The sequence below is a fragment of the Loxodonta africana genome, chromosome 5, assembly GCF_030014295.1.
Source record: "Loxodonta africana isolate mLoxAfr1 chromosome 5, mLoxAfr1.hap2, whole genome shotgun sequence".
Classification (NCBI taxonomy): domain Eukaryota; kingdom Metazoa; phylum Chordata; class Mammalia; order Proboscidea; family Elephantidae; genus Loxodonta; species Loxodonta africana.
The window spans coordinates 104,731,673-104,752,121 of NC_087346.1; the positions used below are offsets into that span (position 1 = coordinate 104,731,673).

General features: G+C 34.4%; 1 protein-coding gene and 1 long non-coding RNA gene across 4 annotated transcripts in view; both read left to right on the plus strand.

Moving 5' to 3' along the window:
* The window catches only part of CHIC2 (cysteine rich hydrophobic domain 2), a 65,880-nt gene that overhangs the window by 29,742 nt on the left and 15,689 nt on the right, over positions 1-20,449 (plus strand). For 2 of the 3 annotated variants that reach the window (XR_010322099.1, XM_003415882.4), the window contains exons 4-5: positions 16,501-16,557; positions 16,724-16,783. Coding sequence is in view for 2 of the 3 variants with exons in the window: in XM_003415882.4 (XP_003415930.2) it covers positions 16,501-16,557; positions 16,724-16,783 (117 nt within the window). In the remaining variant the exon portion in view is untranslated. Of the gene's footprint in view, positions 1-16,500; positions 16,558-16,723; positions 16,784-19,395 lie in introns of all 3 variants that reach the window. The other variant, XM_064285793.1, reaches the window with a different exon arrangement.
* Positions 4-15,449, plus strand: LOC135231451 (uncharacterized). Its single transcript, XR_010322100.1, has 2 exons — positions 4-5,473; positions 8,828-15,449. It is a non-coding gene; the product is annotated as an uncharacterized LOC135231451 (long non-coding RNA).

The following is a 20,449-nucleotide window of genomic DNA, read 5'->3' on the forward strand; positions in this document are numbered from 1 at the left end:
AGTTGAATCATATATTTTAACTTAAATGTAGAAGTAGACAAACAAGTCTTGCATTATTTAGTTTTTATTTTTTGTATTGAATGAATCACATTATCCTGAATGCTATCCAAAAATAATCGGATCCAGTAGAGGAGTGTTTATGTGAATTATGTTACATCCACATGCTGTTATATTAAATAGCCATTAAAAATTATATTCATAATAGGATAAATATTATAATATATAAATATATATTTTAAGACATAGGAAATTACTTAACAGCAAAGAATAGAGTATAGCATTCTGTATATGTAGTAATGGTGGTATAGTGATCAGGAGTGCTGAGTTACTCTATCACTTACCTCTGTGACCTTATGATCTTAGGCATGTTTTCTAATCTCTTTAAACTTTGGTTTACACATCTATAAAATAGCAATAATCATCTGCCTACCTGAATAGGATTGTTGTAAGGATGAAATAAAATAGTGTCTGTAAGGCTCTTAGCTTAGTAGCTCAAAGGAAGTGGTTAATAAATAATTGTTAGCATTATCACTGATATGTAAGATAGTATCCACAGAAAAAATAAAACCATTACAGTGGTTGTCTCTAGTTGGTAAGATTGTTGGAAATTCTTTGTTCTTTTTATTTGTATTTTATGATCTTGTAATGAGCATATAGTGATTCTGTAATCTGAAAAAATGAGTCATAGTTTCGACTGCTTGTAATAAAAAATTCCCAAGATGTTGGTAGAGATGGGGTAAAGTCAGTATAGATTGAATTCATTACATTTTTATTAATTTTTTAAAAAAGTAACAGTAGTTTTATGTGTAAGAGTGAAATATTGTTAAGTTGAAATTGAATACATGGTTTGTGTGTTTACATTCCAAATAATGGAATCAAATACAGAAAATACGGAAAAGCAAGTTGCATTTGCTCCTTGACTTCTGTTTTAAGAGGTATATTCCTACTAAAAAATTTTTTAACTAATACATTTTATTGATAGGGAGGAGGTAATGCATTTGTAATAGAAGTACCCTTGTAATATTTCCTGTAATATTTGTAATATTTATTTTTCTCCAAGAATATATTTTTTTTCCATAGTTCTCACCATATTATCTTCAGACCATAGGAATTTTTTTTTCGTCTCTAGTGGTCCCTGGACCCACAGTTGAATACAACTCTTATAGTTTAGATCCCCTCACTTTGAGTGTTTCCATTATTCAAATGACTGCTAAACCTTGGTGGTGTACTGGTTAAGAGCTACAGCTGCTAATGAAAATGTTAGCAGTTCGAATCCACCAGGCACTCCTTGGAAACTCTGTGGGGTAGTTCCACTCTGTCCCATAGGGTCGCTATGAGCCGGAATCAACTTGATGGCAGTGGGTTTGGTTTGGTAAGTTGCTGTCATTTAACCCAAGGAATCATGGAGTTTTATTACTGATGGAAACCTTTGAGATATAGTCCATCCTGTTTTTCACTTTTAAAATGAGTAACAACATATTGCAATGTATACACAGTTTAGAATTTTGAAAAGTAAACTTTTTTCCTTTGCCAAACATTCCTAGCAACTTAAAATAATTTTCCAAATAGTTTCATTACCTTTTTATTTGAGACATTTGGTAGATTGGTTATTTTAGGCTATTCCATCTGTAGTTTCAGAAAGTATATTTCATTTAACATTGTAGTATTCAGCTTAAGGTCTCTGTATGTGTGACTAGGTTGAGCCTATGTTTGATACATGTAATTTTACATGAAATCTACTACCTAGTAAGCATAAACAAATATGACTACTGCTTAAAAAAAAAAAAAAAATGTTGGGCATTTCTCTGTCTTGGGAGTAAACTCTCATATAACCATGGACAGAGTGACACTTCTTGCACCTGTGAAGGATGTTAGAGGTCCTGAGAAAGGGGGTGCTTTGTAAGATGATGACAAGATAATTTAGAACAGGGATTTATAACCTTTTATTTTGTCATTGACCCCTTTGGTAATCTGGTAAAGCCTACTATGATTCCTTTCTCAGAATAACGTTTTGAATGTATTTTTAAAAAATTTAATGTATCTTAGATGGATAAAATAAAATACATAGGATTACAAAGAAAAACCAATTGTATAAAATATAGTTATTAAAATACTAAAACACCTCAGATTTATGATGTGGAAATACTTGTTTATTAATGCATAGAAAATATGATAACAGGGGGTCTGTGGTAGTACGATGTGAGATGGAAATAACTGTGATTTCTGTGAATGATAAAGGCACAGGTCCCATTAGTCTATTGCAGTTAGCTGTGCACATTCATAACTTAAGGAAATAATACATTTCAGTTAAAGGTTAGTGAAAATAAAGATGAATTTCTGTCCCACCCACTTTCATGTGATAGGTCTTTTTAATTTTAGCCATTTCAATTGGTATATAGTGGCATAGTGGTTAAAGAGGTTGGCTGCTAACCAAAAAGTCGGTGGTTTTAACCCACCAGTTGCTCTGCAGGAGAAAGATGTAGGAGTCTGCTTCTGTAAAAACTTACAGCCTTGAAAACCCTGTGGAGCAGTTCTACTCTGTCCTATAGAGTCACTATGAGTCGCAATCAACTTGACCGGAGTGGGTTTAGGTTTTTGAGTATAGTGTAATCGTTATGATTTTAATTTGTATTTTCCTAATGACTAATGATGTAGAACATCTTTTTATGCTTATTTGTCATTTGTATATCACCTTTAGTGCAGTATCTGTTAAGTTTTTTGCCCATTTTTTCGTTGAGTTGTTTATTTTCTTATTGTTGAGTTTTGAGAATTCTTTACATATTCTGAATACAAGTCCTTTATCAAGTATATTCTTTGCCTAGATTTCTCTCAGTCAGTGACTTGTCTTTTCTTTCCCCTAACAATCTTTTCAGGAGCAGAAATGAGTGTTTAATTATGATGAAGTCCAATTTATCCATCTGCTCCTTTATGGATTGTATCTAGTAGCTCTTTTCCTAAGTCTAGGTCACAAAGAGTTGTTCTAGAGTTTTGTAGGATTTTGAGTTAATTTTTTTATATGTTTTTATGATGTATGGAGTAATTTCAGTTTTTTTTTATGTAGCTATCTAATTGTTCTAGTAATATTTGTTATAAAGACTTTTTTTCTTCACTGAATTGCCTTTGCACCTTTGTTAAAAAGCAGTTGTCCATGTATGTATGGTTCCCTTGATTCAGTTCTATTCTATTGATCAGTTTGTCTGTCTTGATGCTAATACTGCCTTGAGTACTGTAGCTTTATTAATTATGTCTTGAAATTGGGCAGTGTTAGTCCTCTAGCTTTGTACTTCTTTTTCAAAGTTGATTTTGCTTGTCTAGGTCATTTGCGTTTCATATGAATTTCAGAGTCAGCTTATCAATTTCTACAAAAAAAAAATCCTGCTGGGATTTCAGTTTAGATTGCATTGACTCTGTGGGTCAATTTGTAGAATTGGTATCTTAAAAGTATTCTTTAAATCCATGACCACAGTATTTCTTTCCATTTTCTGAACAATGTCTTGTAGAGTTTGGTGTATAGGTCTTGTACATTTTTTTTCAGAGTTATCCATAATTATTTTTTTAATGCTGCTTTAAAGGCATATAAATTTTAATTTTATTTTTTTCCTTACTTGTATATAAAAAGTATATAGCTTTGGTAAATTCACCTGTTAGTTTCAGGCACTCCTTCGTAGATCCCACTGGATGATCTTCGTAGATGATCATGTCTGCACATAGGGTTTTACTTCTTTCTAATCTGAATGCTCTTTGTTGCCTCTCTTTGACTTATTGCACTGGCTAGAATCTCTGGAAAAACATTTATTAGAAGTGGTGAGAACAGGCATCCTTGTCTTGTTCTTGATCTTAAGGGGAAAACATTTAGACTTTCATCATTAAGTATCATATTAGTTGTAGGGTTTTAGTAGATGCCTTTTTTATCAGCTAAGGAAGTTTTATTCTACTAGTTTGCTGAGACTTTTTGTCAGGAATAGATATTGGATTTTGTCAAATGCTTTTTGGCTCTATAGAGATGATTGTGTAGAGGTTTTTCTTTTTAATTTGGAAATATGTGAATTACAGTGATTGAATTTCAAATGTACAAAACCAGCTTTGCAGATTGAGATGAATCCCACTTGGTCATACGTGCTTTTCTTTTTATATTTTTATTGGGTTTGATTGCCTAAAAGCTCATTTAAAATTTTTTACATCTATGTTGATGAAGAATATTTCTTCATAGTCTTCTTGTAATGTCTTTGTCTGGTTTTGGCACCAGAGTAATCCAGGCTTCATAAAATGAGTTGGGAAGTATTCTCTTTAATTTTCTGGAAGAATTTATACAGAATATGTATTTTTCTTCCTTAAATTTTGGTAGAATTCACCAGTGAAGCTATCTGGTCCTGGATATTTTTCCCTTTTGTTGGAAGTGTTTAACTTCAATTTCATGGGGCTTTTCAGGTCATGTATTTTATCTTGTGTAACCTTTGTAGTTTGTATTTTTCATGGAATTTGTCCATTTTATCCAAATCGTAGAATTATAGACTTAGGGTTGTTCATAGTATTCACTAATTATCCTTTTACTATCTATAGAATTTCTGATGATGTCACCTGTCTTATTTAATCCTTTTGATTCTTGCTTTTATGGTTTTTTTTTTTTTTGAAGAGAGACCAGAGCAGTGTTCAATCTAGAACTAATTATTCCCCATTACTGAGGCAAGTCCCTCCTGGGTAGTTCACCCAGTGCGCTGTGAATTATGCTGGATTTTTGAGTGCTGGGCACTATTACCTCTTATCCTTTCTCGTAGTTCTTTGCCCAGCCTCTGGTAGTTTCTTTACATGCATGTGCTGCTCGTGCTCACCTTAACACCTAGTAGGGACTTTCTTCAGATCTCTGGAGTTGGTTCTCTGTGCAGCTCTCTTCTGTCTCAGCTGTGACTCTTTAACTCAGAGACTCTGGAAGACTATAGCTGGATTCCCCTCCTTTTGCTATGGCCTGGAATCTCTCTTATGTCAGTATGCTGGGGAATTGTAGACTCATCTCATTTGTTCCCTTCCCCTCAGGGATCACTGTCTTTTATTGCCTCAAGCCTAGTGTCTTGAAAAACATTCATATATTTTGTTTTGTTTAGGCTGGAGGGTAGATCTGGTGCCTTTTGCTGCATCTTGACTGAAAATGGAAGTATGAATGTGTTCTTGTTATGAAAGATAATATTATAGCCAAATCAATATTATTTGACTCAATCACCTATTATATGGTTTGTTAGTGATCACTATGAGTCAGAATCGATTCAACGGCAATGGGTTTTGGTTTTGTTAGTGTTAAGGCTGGGACAAAAATCTGATTTCCCTAGAATTTAGGATGTCTTATTTATGAAATTAATTTATGTTCTTTTTTTTTTATGTAAGTTATCCTGTTTTACTTTCCTACTCTTTTGGAATGAACAAATAAGTGAAGGAGATAGGCAGTAGTATAGAACTGGGAAGCAACTTGCAATGTAATAAGGTCAGTATTAGAGTATATTTCTCTTACATTTAGGAGACCTTTTTTTTTTTTTTAGGTCACTTGTAACCAAATAGAATATAGAATATCTCCACCCTAGGAGTTGATTCACAATTTGCAATATGTTCAGTTATTAAAGGAGACTGGTGGTACAATGGTTAAGGGATCATCTGCTAACCAGGAGGCCAGCAGTTTGAATCCACCAGCCACTCTTTGGAAATCCTGTTCAACAGTTCTACTATAGCCTGTAGGGGTCAGTGTCACTGTGAGTCGGAATCGACTAAATGGCAATGGTTTTTTTAATATTATTAAAAGTACCTTCGTTTCATGTTATCTTTGAGGAAGTTAGAGTACTCTAATAAACATTGCATAATTTACATTTAAGTGTAATTTTTCGGTAGGTGAAACGGTAACTTTATTTTCAAGTGGGTTAAATTAGTATATGTATGTTCTCTGTCTTGTTTTGGATCCTTTTTTTCCTCCTTAATTTCCAGATGAATATCAAGAAGGGGAAAAAAATAGCTAAGCATTTATTTCTTGTCAGCGTCACTCTCATTTTCTTGTGACTTGAAAGCTTTTACTTTCTCAAAGACATAATTGGAAAAAAAAATGACTTTATACCCTGTTTTGACTGTTTCACAGGCCTTTCTCTGCATCTGGAACACATGTTGGTACTTCTCTCTTGGTCTTTTTGAAATGTGAAATTCTGAAATTATAAAGAAATCATAGTCAGAGATGATGTATGTTTTAAATCTATTTCAGTCTGAAGAAAGATCAGAATAGTTTGAAACAACCCATCTGTGAAATCCACAAGCATTAAATCTGTACATTAGCCCTGCTTGGTATCATATAGGATATGGCCCGATTGGGAAGTCAAGATGGGAATAAACCAAAACCAAAAACCAAACCCGTTGCCGTCGAATTGGTTCTGATTCATAGCGACCCTATAGGACAGAGTAGAAGTACCCATAGAGTTTCCAAGGAGCGCCTGCTGGATTCAGACTGCCAACCTTTTGGTTAGCAGCCATAGCTGTTAACCAGTACGCCGCCAGGGTTCCCAAGGTGGGAATAGTAGACTGAAAATTAGAGAAATGACCTTAGAAGTGACTTTTATGGACCAAGGGGAAGACATTATTGTTGACAAACATCTGTGGAACGTAGTTGATATGTAAGTACCACGCTAGGTGCCAGGGGTAGAAAGTTTTGTATGTTAATGCTCTCCTCAAAGAGTATATAGTCTAGTTGGAGAATTGACTGGATGAGTACAGAGATAGTATAAGTTTATAAAGACTCAGATTTTTCTAAAGTAGCTCCAGTAACAAAAGAGAATAAATAAGTATCATTAAGAGTTTAGAAATATGAAGTAGCTCCCCTATAATCTTTTTTTTTTTGTACGTTTGAAGTTTTATATTATATCTCTAACATTCATGTAAATTTTCATTCCATTGCATAATATATATTTATTTTAATAGAAAATGTTTAAAATTACTAATTATTGAATAAAGTTAATGTTCTAGGAAGGTAAGCATATATGTCCTGTGAAATTCCTGTATTTTGCTGTCATTATGCTGCCATTGTGCCATTCTCTGGAAGTTACTCGTTAATTTAGTTCGTATTTCTGAAGTGGCACTTTGGGCTTGATGTCATTTTAGATGTTGAGGTTTTGTGACAGACAGTAAGGTGGTTCCTCTTGTGAACTTAAAAGATAGGCAAAAAGCAAGAAAATAAATATGAGATAATTTTAAGTAGTTTTAAGTGCTTCAAAGACAATAAAATAGGAAACCCCAGTTTTAATAGGTTCTTTGTAAGAGCATAGGAGCTCTCCTATGAATAAAATGCTTCAGCTTCGTTGAATAGGTTTTATGACATTTATTTTGCAAAAACTTTATTTTGTATTTCTTGGCTATGCCTGAGTTGTGATATTATAGCATAGAAAATTGATGTTCAGATAAGTGGAACTCCCTCTGACCTGTATGTACTTTTAGCTTGGCTCATTTTTTGAAGAAAACAAATTCCATAATTTTACTGCATATTGTGTTATAGTATTTTTTGTTTTCCCATCAAAAGTAACTCTTCTGAGATTTCACACTTATATATACTATCCCAACATTAGTGACTTTATAGAGTGACATATATATATGTATATATAGGATATATATACATATATATATATTCTCTCAGTTTATATCTGTTCTTACTGAAGAACCTTAATTTTTAGTCTGATTATACACCAACATCTTAATCTTGTTAGTTGTTTTACCACCTTTTTTTAGGGCTTTAATCTTTCTCTTACATATTATGACCAGAATTGTGTGGTTTTCTAGAAGTGCTATGTATGGATTTGTTGTAAATAGTTTCTCTTTCCATTCCTTTTATATGCATATTTGGTATTTTGGCCAATATCAGGGAGTTTTTGCTCAGCAGTAGGGAAGTATCCTGCAACATACGGTGGCTAGGACTTGCACTTTGGAGCTAGAAAGAATCAGTTCAGAATGTGGCACTTACTCTGCATGACTGTGACCAAGTCACTTTCTCTAAACCTTAGTTTTTATTTCTCTAAAAAGGGGTTAATCCCTTCCTTATAGTTTTGTTTTTAAGAATTAGAGCAAGTGCATACATTTGGTATAGTGTTTTGTCTTCAGTAGGTGCATAGTTAATGCTTTTCTTATCATTTTATCGTTCTTGGTTTCTGTCTTGTTAACTACTGTATCTCCACTACCTCTCACAGTGCCTAGCGTATAATTGGTGTTCAGTAAATCTTTGTTGAGTCAAAAATTCACCCAACAACTTGACGGCACCTAACAACAACAAAATATAATTTAAGATATTAACACTTGGTTTATAATATACATCACTCCAAATTGCTAAGTTCCTTATATTTTCATAACTTAAAATATTTTGCTATAAGATGTAAAATCTGTAGTGATATGCAGTGGAATAATAGACTCCAAGGAGGAACTGAAATTTTCTTATTTCATATTTGCAAAAGTAAGTTTATGAAAATGAAAAAAAAAAAAAAAAATTACCAAAGCCCTACACTTTAGTTTTGAATGAACTTTTGTACAGGCAGTCCCCAGGTTATGAACATCTGACTTACATACAACTCATAGTTATGATCTAACCTGGTAAACCCTATTATATTAAAAATTCAAGGTACATACAATGGTTTATAATAATAAAAAGGCGCCTAAGTGCATCAAAACATTGCTATTGTTGTTAGTGTATTACGTTAAAGATGTTTTAGTGTATCTGGAAGTGTTTCTTTAATGTTTTTTATGCATAGAACATACACTGTTGCGGTGTAATGGATTGCTTTTGTGTGGCCTTTCTCACCATGGCCTTGTAATTCTCACCCAGGGACTGTGCTGATAGGGTAATGATAGCCTACAAGGGGATTGATCAATTTTGCCATCCTGCTGAGCTTGAAATAAGCCACTCCAGAAGTGAGAAAGAGAGGACCCCACCACCACCAAGGAAAAAAGAGCCCGTGCATCCTTTGGACCTGGGATCCCTGCACTGAGAAGCTTCTGAAACTAGGAGACAAAAAGAGAGAGAGAGAGCTCCAGACCCAGCAGCAGAGAACTGACAACAGGAGATGACCAGATGGGCTTCCTGGCCTACGAAGAGAGAAAGCTGAGTGCTTTTGGGCAGAGGCTGAGGGTGAGGGAGAGGTGTGCCTGTGAGTATGGCTGGGAAGAGCCTGCCCTCAAGGAAGAACTATATCCTTGAGTGTTTCTGAGCCTGAATTGTAACTGTTACTTCCCTAATAAAACCCATAATCGTGAGTGTGGTCTCTGAATTCTGACCATTGCAATGAATTATTGAGCCCAGCACAGACGTAGAGAGTGCCTTGGGAGGGGTGGTTGGTGTCAGAATTGGAAAAAATGGTGGAGAGAAGAGGCATGTCTGACCCTGACCTCGTAGGAATGAGCCTTGGGCTGTTGATCTTGATTCTCCTTTCCTCATGTGAACTTAGAGGAGGTCAGACACTGCCCCCATGCTGTCTTTACAACTGTGTACTAAATACTAGGACAAACATTTGACTATCTGACGTTAGATACCAACATTACCTAACTGTTCCAACTTACATACAAATTCAACTTAAAGACGGGCTTAGGAACGGACGGAGCTCATTCGTAATCCAGGGACTGCCTGTATTTCCACCCTTCCTAGATAGGAAAAGAGCAAAATGAGGAAAAGGGTAATATTTATTGGACACCTGCTATTCTCAAGTCATTCTCTTTTATACATATTATATATAAAACTACGTATATATAATTTTGGAAACCCTGGTGGCGTAGTGGTTAAGAGCTACAGCTGCTAACCAAAAGGTCATTAGTTCAGATCCATCAGGTGATCCTTGGAGACCCTTTGAGGCAGTTCTCCTCTGTCCTGTAGGGTTGCTAATGAGTTGGAATTGACTCGACGACAGTAGGTTTTTTTGGTTATATATAATTTTATATATAAAAAATTATTTATGAAAGCAAAGAGGACTTGAAGCACTTACTGATAAAGATCAAAGAATACAGCCTTCAGTATGAATTACACCTCAACATAAAGAAGACAGAAATCCTCACAACTAGATCAATAAGCAATGTCATGATAGAGGGAGAAAATACTGACATTGACAAGGATTTCATTTTACTTGGATTCACAATCAATGTCTGTGGAAGCAGCAGTCAAGAAATTAAACGATGTATTGCATTGGGCAAATCTGCTCCAAAAACCTCTTTAAAGTGTTAAAAAGCAAAGGTGTCATTTTAAAGACTAAGGAGTGTGCCTGACCCAAGCCATGGTATTTTCAACTGCCTCATGTATGCAAAAGGTGGTCAGTGAATAAGGAAGACAGAAGAAGAATTGATACATTTAAATTATGGTGCTGGTGAAGAATACTGAATATACCATGGACTGCCAGAAGACCGATCAAATCTGTCTTGGAAGAAGTACAACCAGAATGCTCCTTAGAAGTGAGAATGGAAAGGCTTCATCTCATGTACTTTGGACGTGTTACCAGGAGGGAGCAGTCCTTGGAGAAGGACATCATGCTTGGTAAAGTAAAGAGTCAGTGAAAAAGAGAAAGACCCTCAATGAAATATATTGACACAGAAGCTATAACAGTGGACCCAAACATAGCAACAATTGTGAGGATGGCACAGGACTCGGCAGTATTCATTCTGGTGTACATTGGGTCACTGTGAGTCGAAACTGACTTCACGGTACCTAACAACATTTTTTATGTACTCTCTTTCAGTCTTTTTCCTGAAGTTTTTTTTATATATATGTATATATATATATATACACACACACAGACACACGCACACAGAGAGAGAGAGAGAGAGAGAGAGAATCCTTCAGTATTGCAACTCGAGGCTTGAAGTTTTTCGTCAGTTCTTTCAGCTTGAGGAATGCTGCGTCCTTCCCTTTTTGTTTTCTAACTCCAGGTCTTTGCACATTTCATCATAATACTTTAGTTTGTCTTCTCTAGCTGCCCTTTGAAATCTTATGTTCAGCTCTTTTACATGATTGTTTCTTCACTTTGCTTTGTCTACTCTGTGTTCAAGAGCAAGTTTGAGTCTCTCCTGATATCTGTTTCAGTCTTTTCTTTCTTTCCTGTTTTTTTTAATGATCATTTCCTTTCTTCATGTGTGATGTCCTTGGTACCATCCCACAACTTACCAAGTCTTCAGTTATTAGTGATCAAGTGCATCAGATCTATTCTTGAGATAGTCTCCAAATCAGGTGTGATATACTCAAGGTTATACTTTGTTTCTTGTGGGCTTGTTTTAATTTTCTGCGGTTTCAACTTGAACTTGTATATGAGCAATTGATGATCTGTTCCACTGTCAGTCCCTGGCCTTGTTCTGACTGATAATTCTGAGCTTCTCCATCATCTCTTTCCGCAGATGTAGTCGATTTGATTCCTGTGTTTTCCATCCAGTGAGGTCCATGTGTATATTCACCGTTTGTTATTGAGCGAGGTATTTCCAATGAATAAGCCCTTGGTCTTGCAAAATTCTATCATGCGATCTCCAGTGTCATTTCTATCACTGAGGTCCTATTTTCCAACTACCAATCATTCTTTGTTTTCAGCTTTCACATTCCAGTTATCAGAAATTATCAATGTATCTTGATTGCATGTGTGATCAATTTCATACTGCAGAAGCTGGGAAAAATTTTCAGTGTCTTCATCTTTGGCATTAACCATTGGTGTATAAATTTGAATAATTGTCATATTAACTGGTCTTCCTTATAGGCATATGGATATCATCTTATCATGCGACAGCATTGTATTTCAGGATAGATCTTGAAATGTTCTTTTTGGCAATGAATACGACGCTATTCCTCTCCAATTTGTCACTCTCAGCGTAGTAAACCACATGACTGCTTGATTCAGAATGGCCAAACCAGCCCACTTCAGCTGAGTTAATACCTAGGATGTTGATCTTCAGACATTCCATTTTATTTTTGACAACTTCCAGTTTTCCTAGATTCATACATAGTACATTCAGTGTCCTGATTATTAATGGATGTTTGTTGCTGTTCTCATTTTGAGATGTACCACATCAGCAAACAAAGGTCCTGAAAGCTTTACTCTATCCATGTCATCAAGATTGACTCTACTTTGAGAAGGCAACTTTCCTCAGTTGTATTTTGAGTGCCTTTCAACCTGAGGGGCTCGTCTTCCAGCACTATATCAGACAGTTTTCCACAGCTAGTCATGAGGTTTTCACTGGCCAGTTTTTTTAGAAATAGGGGAAATAAGCCATACCTAATATTATTGTTGATTAATGATACTTAATTAGCCATTTAGTGAATTATCCAGGTCCTTTTACTTCTTTTTCAGTTTTTTGTGTTTTGAGTTATTTCTACAATTCTGTCAAAAATTTAGGAGGGACCAGAGCCAATAGAAATAGAAGGTAAAATTTCTGTTGTTATGTCACTATTACTTGTAATTAACTTAGTAAATAAGTCAGGTTAGTAACTGAAATTGTTTTTGAATCTTGGTTATTTTTACTTTAACAAAACTAAATGGCTGTATTAGCATTAGTTCCCCAGTGAGAAAACCATAACTACCAAGATGTTGAAATGAAGAAATGTGTTCAAAGAAGAGGTAATTTAAAGTGTGCTCTGGGATGAGGGAGATGAGTGAGAGCCCAAATGCTTGGAGCTGTTCTGTTCCAGACCAGGTTACTGATAAAACCAAACGCAGTGCTTTCGAGTCGATTCCGACTCATAGCGACCCTATAGGACAGAGTAGAACTGCCCCATAGAGTTTCCAAGGAGCGCCTGGCGGATTTGAACTGCCGACCCTTTGGGTAGCAGCCGTAGCACTTAACCACTATGCCACCAGGGTTTCCAGGTTACTGATATAACCTCATTATTACAGAAGAGTTGCTTTGCTTGCATGGTGCGAGTTTAGTGGTCTTGGTGCTTTTAATTAAGGATAAGAATCTGTGATAAAATTAGCTTTCTTGTTGACTATCTTAGGCAGGACTGTGAGGATTCATTGGTAAAAAACCAGTAACCTGTCCTCTCACCCCCAGGGTGCAAACAGTGAAAAGGATTAAGGCCCACTGTAGGGAGGCTTGGACTAAAGTCTGCACTGCCCTTTCCCCTGTTCTTTCAGCTAAATAGAAGATTTTAGTTCCCATGACTATCAATCTGGTGCTTTTCACAAGCAAATTATCTTAAGAAAATTAAGATGACTTATTTTTAGAAATTCACTGGCCTAGAATACTGAAAGATGATGTTATATTGATATTTCATATTGATAGATCCTGTGCATATTTTTTCTGATGCATATTAATTTTCTTTAACCTTTTTGAAAGTTTTGGAGGTTGATACATGTAAAAATCAAGTACAGATTTCATATGGCTAGGTTGCTTGTCCAGCAGTAACTTGTAGAGTTTGGCAGTGTTGAGTCTTATGTTTTGTTGGAAATTGCTTTCTGACAACCCTGTGGACATAAAATTTTAACTTTTATTTTTAGGTGACTGCAGTTGTAAAGTGCTTTCTTTTTGTGTCTGAAGGCTTTTAAATAGCTGTTACAAGTGCTGAAGTGTCATATATTTTTTCAGTGTCTGTCAAATTGTTATTGTATTTAATCTTGAAGCTATATTTTGATTTTAACTAAAAATAATTACAGAGTATTAAACATTCTTAGTAGTTAAAGCTCCCCCCCCCCATTTAATTTGAGCTTTTGTTGTTACTAACAAATAATTTGTGGCACAGTTTCTTTTCTTTCTTTCTTTTTTTTTTAAATGGCTGCTAGAATCTCTATACTTGTCACCTTAGTGTGCTAGAAATGTTCCCCTCAAATCAAGGGGTTCCTTTCTGGTTTTGTGTGTTCTCACCTGCTCCTCACTGTAAATCACTGAGATGTCAAGTGCGATGATTAATTAAGCTGCACGTGCAAGTGCTTTTTTTCCCCCACCTGTCAAGCAGGAAAGAAGTCTTAGAGCAAGATTAGGTGGTACCGTCTAATTCACAGCTTTTATCCCAGGCTGTCAAGTGTGCAGAAATATTTTCTATTTCGATGTTTTTTCAGAATTTGGCAGCCCAGGGTTTGTTTGGTTTCAAACTCTAAAATATTGCAAGATACACTTAATATGCCAAACCCTATCATTAAAAAAAAAAAAAAAAAATTTTATTATCATTAAACTCTTAAATAGAGGCGAAGAATAAGTTCAGAATTCCTACATAAATATTTTAGAATTTACAGTTTGTACTTTATAATTCTCTTTTAATCAAATACTGATAGTTGATTTAAGTGAAGGTAAATATCTAAATATTTTTAAATTGATTATATATATCATAATGAAATCCATTCTCATTATAATGTAGCATGAGTTTAAATTTGTGATGAAATGATTATGGTGGTAACTTTATTTTTAGTAAAAAATATTTGCAGTATGTAATGTTGCACTTTTCGGTACTATTTTTTATACATTCTTAGGAAACAACAGACTTGGAAAGCGGCTTCTCCCCACCATAGTTCTTTCATCACTTCCCCTGCTTCTCTTTTTTTAAACCATCAGCAAGAGTAAAACCCTCAAATTGTATAGTAATCTTAATCTATTATTAAAAGGTCCTAGAAAGGAAGATTACAAGGTAGATTCAGGTTTTGAATCGGGTTTGCCATTGGTTTAGCAGCGGGTGGGCAGGCAGATGCCTGCTCAGAGTAGAACCTATTGCCATTTTTCACCATTGATAGAGTAGCCTTTCAGAGTCAATGAGCTCTGTCAATGTGAGCTTGTCAAGGCTACAACTTCATAGACCTGAGAGGCGGTTTGAGAGGTCAGCCCTTTTCAGGTTCGCTGTGATGCAAATGAACTTTAATGCTTAAACAACTATTGGAATTTTTATGTCTGCTCCTTGTTCTTTTTTCTTCACAAAGTCATTGACGAGACATTCAGTGCTTTTTAAATTGGAAGTTGCATTGTGCTAAAGACCTAGTACAGATTTACGGAGGGCTGAAAGCAGTTAGATCATGTTCTTTTCATGGTGCGATTAGAATCAAATCGATTTCCCTACAGCCTTCAGCATTCAGATGGCAATTTTAACAAAGCTTGGGGGCTAGACAAGGGACAAAACGACTGAACTGAATGTTAATTACACTCTGCAGCCTTATTTTCTTTTGATTTGGGACTGACTGGCAACTAAATTAACAAAAAGTGTGACCATAACTGCTGCCCTATTTTCATTTAAAAGGAGAGCTGCCTCTAAAAGGCTATCTTTACAAAGAAACAAGTGAGATCTGCTGATCATTGTTAACAAGGGCACTATTTTTTTTTTTCAAAATTCTTGCCTAAAAGACTCTGTTCAAAAACGTAATGTAATAAATTAATCATTGATGAATTATTACCAAGAAAGTTGGTTGATTTTCTGAATTTTATGATATAAGCTTGGGAAATGTAAGGCAGTAATGGTAATTCATTGGTAATTATGAATTATAATAAGCACCTATACGGCTGTGATGTGTCTTTAGCATGTTTAACATGAAAAGGTAATATGTTAACTAGATTACACAGTAGATACTTTAAACATTAATATTTTATTATATACCATCAAACTGTTCAAAACCACCTTGATCTTAACAATTTGTACTTTCACCTAGGTCATCCTTACGTCACATGCGTATTTTTGTATCTGATTATTAGTATTTGTTTACAGTTGTGTTGCATTAATAGTGCTAGATGCTTTTTTCCTTCCCTTTCAAGGAAGCTGCAGCTGCACTAAGTTGCGATGATCCTTGTGGCAGCACTGTCCTTTTTGCACCTGCAGCTGTGTCAGTCTCATCCTAACACCTGGCACCATGAATTAACCTCTTCTTTATTCATACTCTCAAGCAAGAAACATTTCATACTACATAGTATGTATTGCAGCAGTCAAGTGGTCCTACGTGGTAAATTTTTCAGTTGTTTCCTGAGACAGCACTATTGAATAGTTTGATTTTTTTCGCCAACATCACTTTTATGTTGGTTTAAATTAAAATTTGGCTCTTTCTGAAAAATCATCTGTGGAATCATAGACTACCTTTTGAATTTGTATATTATTTTTAAGTATGATGTGAAAATTAGTTATGAATTAGGTTTTTTATTTATTAACTTTTAATTTTTTAATCCACCGTAAAAGCCATTTGCATTTTGTTAACTAATATTTAAATAACTTTAGCTTGAAATATGTATTACTAGTCATGTATTGCAAAATTATTTTTGAAAGAAGTGGGGATATAAATTTATGTCATTTGGTAGGTAATATTTGCATTTTAGACTTTTTTGGGTTGTTTTAAAGTACATTTGAAACAATTAAAAAATGATACACATGCTAAAAAGCAAAACTATATGTTTTTAAAAAACAGTACTATTTCCGTTCAGGTTACCATTTAGTTAGAACATTGACTGTGTTGCAGACCACCCTGTACTCAGTCACTGTCTTATACCTCTCCCCGTTTCACACAAAAAGCAGCTGCAAAACAAAGTTTTTCTAAAACCAGTCAAGAGTAAACTTTTTTCTCATTTGTCTTCTAGACACGAAGATCGATTGAGAAGTTATTAGAATGGGAAAACAATAGGTTATACCACAAGGTGAGTACCACAGGGAGCAGCTTCGTACTGTTGGGGTCTGAATTGCACAGTATGGAAACAGATGCTTTTGTTGAACTAAAAATATGAAAGGTGGACAAATGTGTTAGTCTGTGTGCTGCAATAAAATAGAGCTCATTTTTCTTGTTTTACTCTCCTACTTGTCTAGCTGTGCTTGCACTGGAGACTGAGCAAAAGGAAATGTGAAACGAATAACATGATGGAATATGTAAGTTAAAGGGCTGTTTTGTGAGTTTCTCTATTAAATGATCATTTATTTTGCTTCTGATCTTATTCTTTCCATGATTATTAATCAGCAAAGGTGTCAGGAGCTTAATCTCCTGAGTGCAAGAATTTTCTACGGTTCACAGATGCATGGTTTCATGTGTAAGACTGATTTATAAAGTTATGAATGACTTGAAAACAAGGCTTCACTGTGTTCTGAAAAATAATAAATTAATTGCCAAGATAAAATAGGCTGAACATGTGTTGATGGAGTGTGAAATTTTAGATGCTGTATAAAGAATAACCACAACTTTGGTTACGCAGCAAGTCAGATATGGCTTTTTTATTTAATGCTAATCAAGTTTCCAAGTATGGAAGAAAACCTTTCAGCCAAACTGTTGGAGCTTAAGAAACCTTTAGCCTTTATAGATTTTAGCTGCCCATACCTCAGTGGCCTTTAAAGAATCTTTCAAAGTCTTACTAGAATGTTGTTTTGTAAAAGTTATCTTAAAAGTAAGCAGGAGATGAGATGTTGCAAAGTGTGTTATTCTTTAGCAGAAATCTCATTTGGCATTTGTATACAGTGGATTTTGGAACTATTCAGTACAGGATTTAGTTTACCCAGCTGACTCCCTGATTTACTTGAACAATATTTGTTCTTTTGAAAAGTTCAGGATACTATAGAAAATTATGATTTTTTTATTTATTCTCCCTCGAGCTTGGGTGTTTTCTTTTAATATGGGAATGTTATTACATTAAGAAAAAGATCTAAGAAAGGGTTAATTGTTGAAAATTAAAGTCAGCTTTTGTGAAGTACGTGGCAAAACATTTCTAACAAATTTTGTCTATTCTTTGAAACAGTATAGCCTTCATGTTAAGAAAAAAAAGATTGATTAAAACAATGTTTAAATAGTTGGGAATTACTGTAAAATCACTTTTCTCTGTTAGCATTTCCCCTTTCTTTCATTATCATACAGTCAAATCCCATTTCTAGACTTGAACATAAACGACCTTTTCAAAAATGCCATTTTTTTTATAGATCTATTCAGTGAACTGAATAATATAGATTTTTCATATCTATTATATCAAATATCTTGATTTATGATAATGAGAAAGATACATGATACTTCTTTATAATCATGAAAAAAATGTATATCTGAGTATGTTGTTTTGATATTGACCTATGAAAATCCTAATTTTGTACTTTCATCATGGATAGTAAGAGAGTTTATGTGTGTATTTTGGCAGAAGGAGTGAGTATGTAGTATGTTTAAAGAGTTTTATGATAAAATATTTGCTACATTTATAAACCCAAACACTAAACTGAGGCTTTACCTTATTTTGTGTATATGTGTGAGTATTTCTAAATTCACTTTGGAAAAGAAAACATGAGTTATTCCCAATGCCATTAATTATCTCCAGATGAAGTTATATAAATGTTATTCATTCATAAAATATATTAATTTTATTCATTATTTTTATGAAACTCTTTTGCTAACTAAAAATAATTTAGTATTTTTCAAAAACATTCTCAACCATGTGCTTTGTACATAATTTACCATGAATTTTTAGATACACACTTCTACCAAAGCCATTATTTTTCACAGCATCATAGATGATATCCATGAGAGTAGTAAGAACAAAGACTATTTTAAAATTCCTTTAAAAAGTGTTTTTTTAGATTTGCTCATATTATGTATGTTTGTGTTGGTTGAAAGGTGAAAACATAGTTTCAAAAACCCCCTTTAAACAATAAAACTTAAAATAGCAAAAAATCTAGTAAGAAGAGAGTGCCTCCTTATCTAATGAATTTGGGCCTTTTTGCATGTATCCCTCTTTTGAGCTCAACTTTCCCATAACTTTTAAATATTTTTTGTTAGTAAAGAAAAGTCAGACTCCTTGACTACATTTTGAATATTAATCTAGAAAAATACTCAATACCAAGTTTTCTTTGTTCAGTTGTAGTAGAGAAGTGTGACCAAAAAAAAAAAAAAAATGGGACGAGTGACTAATTTCTATATGTGGCTTCTGAAGGAAAAAAGTTTATAGAATATGTACTTTGTAAAGCAATAATTCAAATATAGTCAAAGACTGTCTATTTTGTGTTACATTGTATACTCTATAAAAATGTAATGCCCACACTCAAGGACTAAAATTGTAAAGACTACTTGATTGAGGACATGTTTCTAACATAGCAGTATTTATCGAACTTGCCTCTTAGTAGTTTGAATATTTAGTCTTCAAGTTTTAGAACTGCGAAGACTCTTATCATCTAGTCCAGCCTCTTTAAGTTATAGATGAGGAAACTGAGAAACAGGGAAATCCAGCTCATGTGAAGAAGCTGGATTGAAGAAAGTACTTTAACAGTGAAGCAAGTAAATATTTTGTAGGCAAATAACAGGTCAGGAGAGTGGCAAAGTGGCACCTAAAGTTTACTGTAGGGTAACTAAACAAGGAGAGGACTATTTTTTTTTTTTTTTAAATAATTTTTATTGAGCTTTAAGTGAACGTTTACAGATCAAGTCAGTCTGTCCCATATAAGCTTATATACACCTTACTCCAAAACTTGGAGAGGACTATTTTTGATCCAGGTATAAAAGTGCTTTCTTTATCAAGGCAGATCAAAAGCCAGGAAAACTGAGGAGTTGAAAATGAAGGTTCTTGGCTCAGAAGGCAAACTGTAGAAGAGTATCCGAGACTGGAGGTCGTATCAAGACACAGATTCTGAAAAAGAACGAGAAGTTCACCAAACTTAGAAGCTGTTCAAATCAAATAATTTTTGTTTAGCATCTATTCCATGTAGAGTTGGAGCAGGGGAGAGAGTTGATTACGAGTTAGGACAGTTCAAGTTTGGAATCAAAATTAGCCCTGATCAACTTGTGTATTTCTGTATTACTGTGTTTTGTTTTTGTTGGTTTTCCTTTAGTTTCCTGATGTTTAATTTTGCTAACTAAGAGGGAAAAGAGTTTTTAAAAAAAAAGAGTAAGTACTGGTACCCTTTATCTAGAGATTACATATCTGGGTACAGTAAAATGGGAGCAACTCTAAAACCTAGAGAAGACCCATGGAATTGGATTAGATAGAAAGGAGGAATCTTGAAGAAATAAATACTGGATCAGCCACAGCCACATAACATAGTGTAGTAGAAAGGGCAAGGCTTTGGAGTCAACACAGTCCTTTGTTCAAATCTTGACTTCACAATCCATGGTCTGAAATTTCTTGGATCATCAGTTTCCTCATCTGTAAAATGGAAATGCCTCATAGAATAGTTGTTGAGATTAGATGGGTTCCATACAGAATGAAACACCTGGCATGAGGTTAGCTCTCAGTAACTCCCTTTTCTCATTCATTCATTCAAGCTCCTTCTGTGTGTTAGGGACACTATCTGTGTCGTCCACCTCTGTTCATCTTCCCAGACGTTGACTGTTGACTCTTCATAAAGTATAGCGCTGAAGTATTTTGCCTATTTGGTAAAGATCCAGAAATTAAAAAAAAAAGTTCCTTAATAATGGAGCTATCTGAGTTATCAGATAAATGTCTATTTTAATAATACAAAGTTGTGGTTATGAAATGTGCATGGAATTTCAAAAATTATTTAAGTGATAGAACATAGTTGAAGTTTTGTTAAGATAAAAGTCTATTTAAATCTTCTTAAAATTTTTTTCTCTTT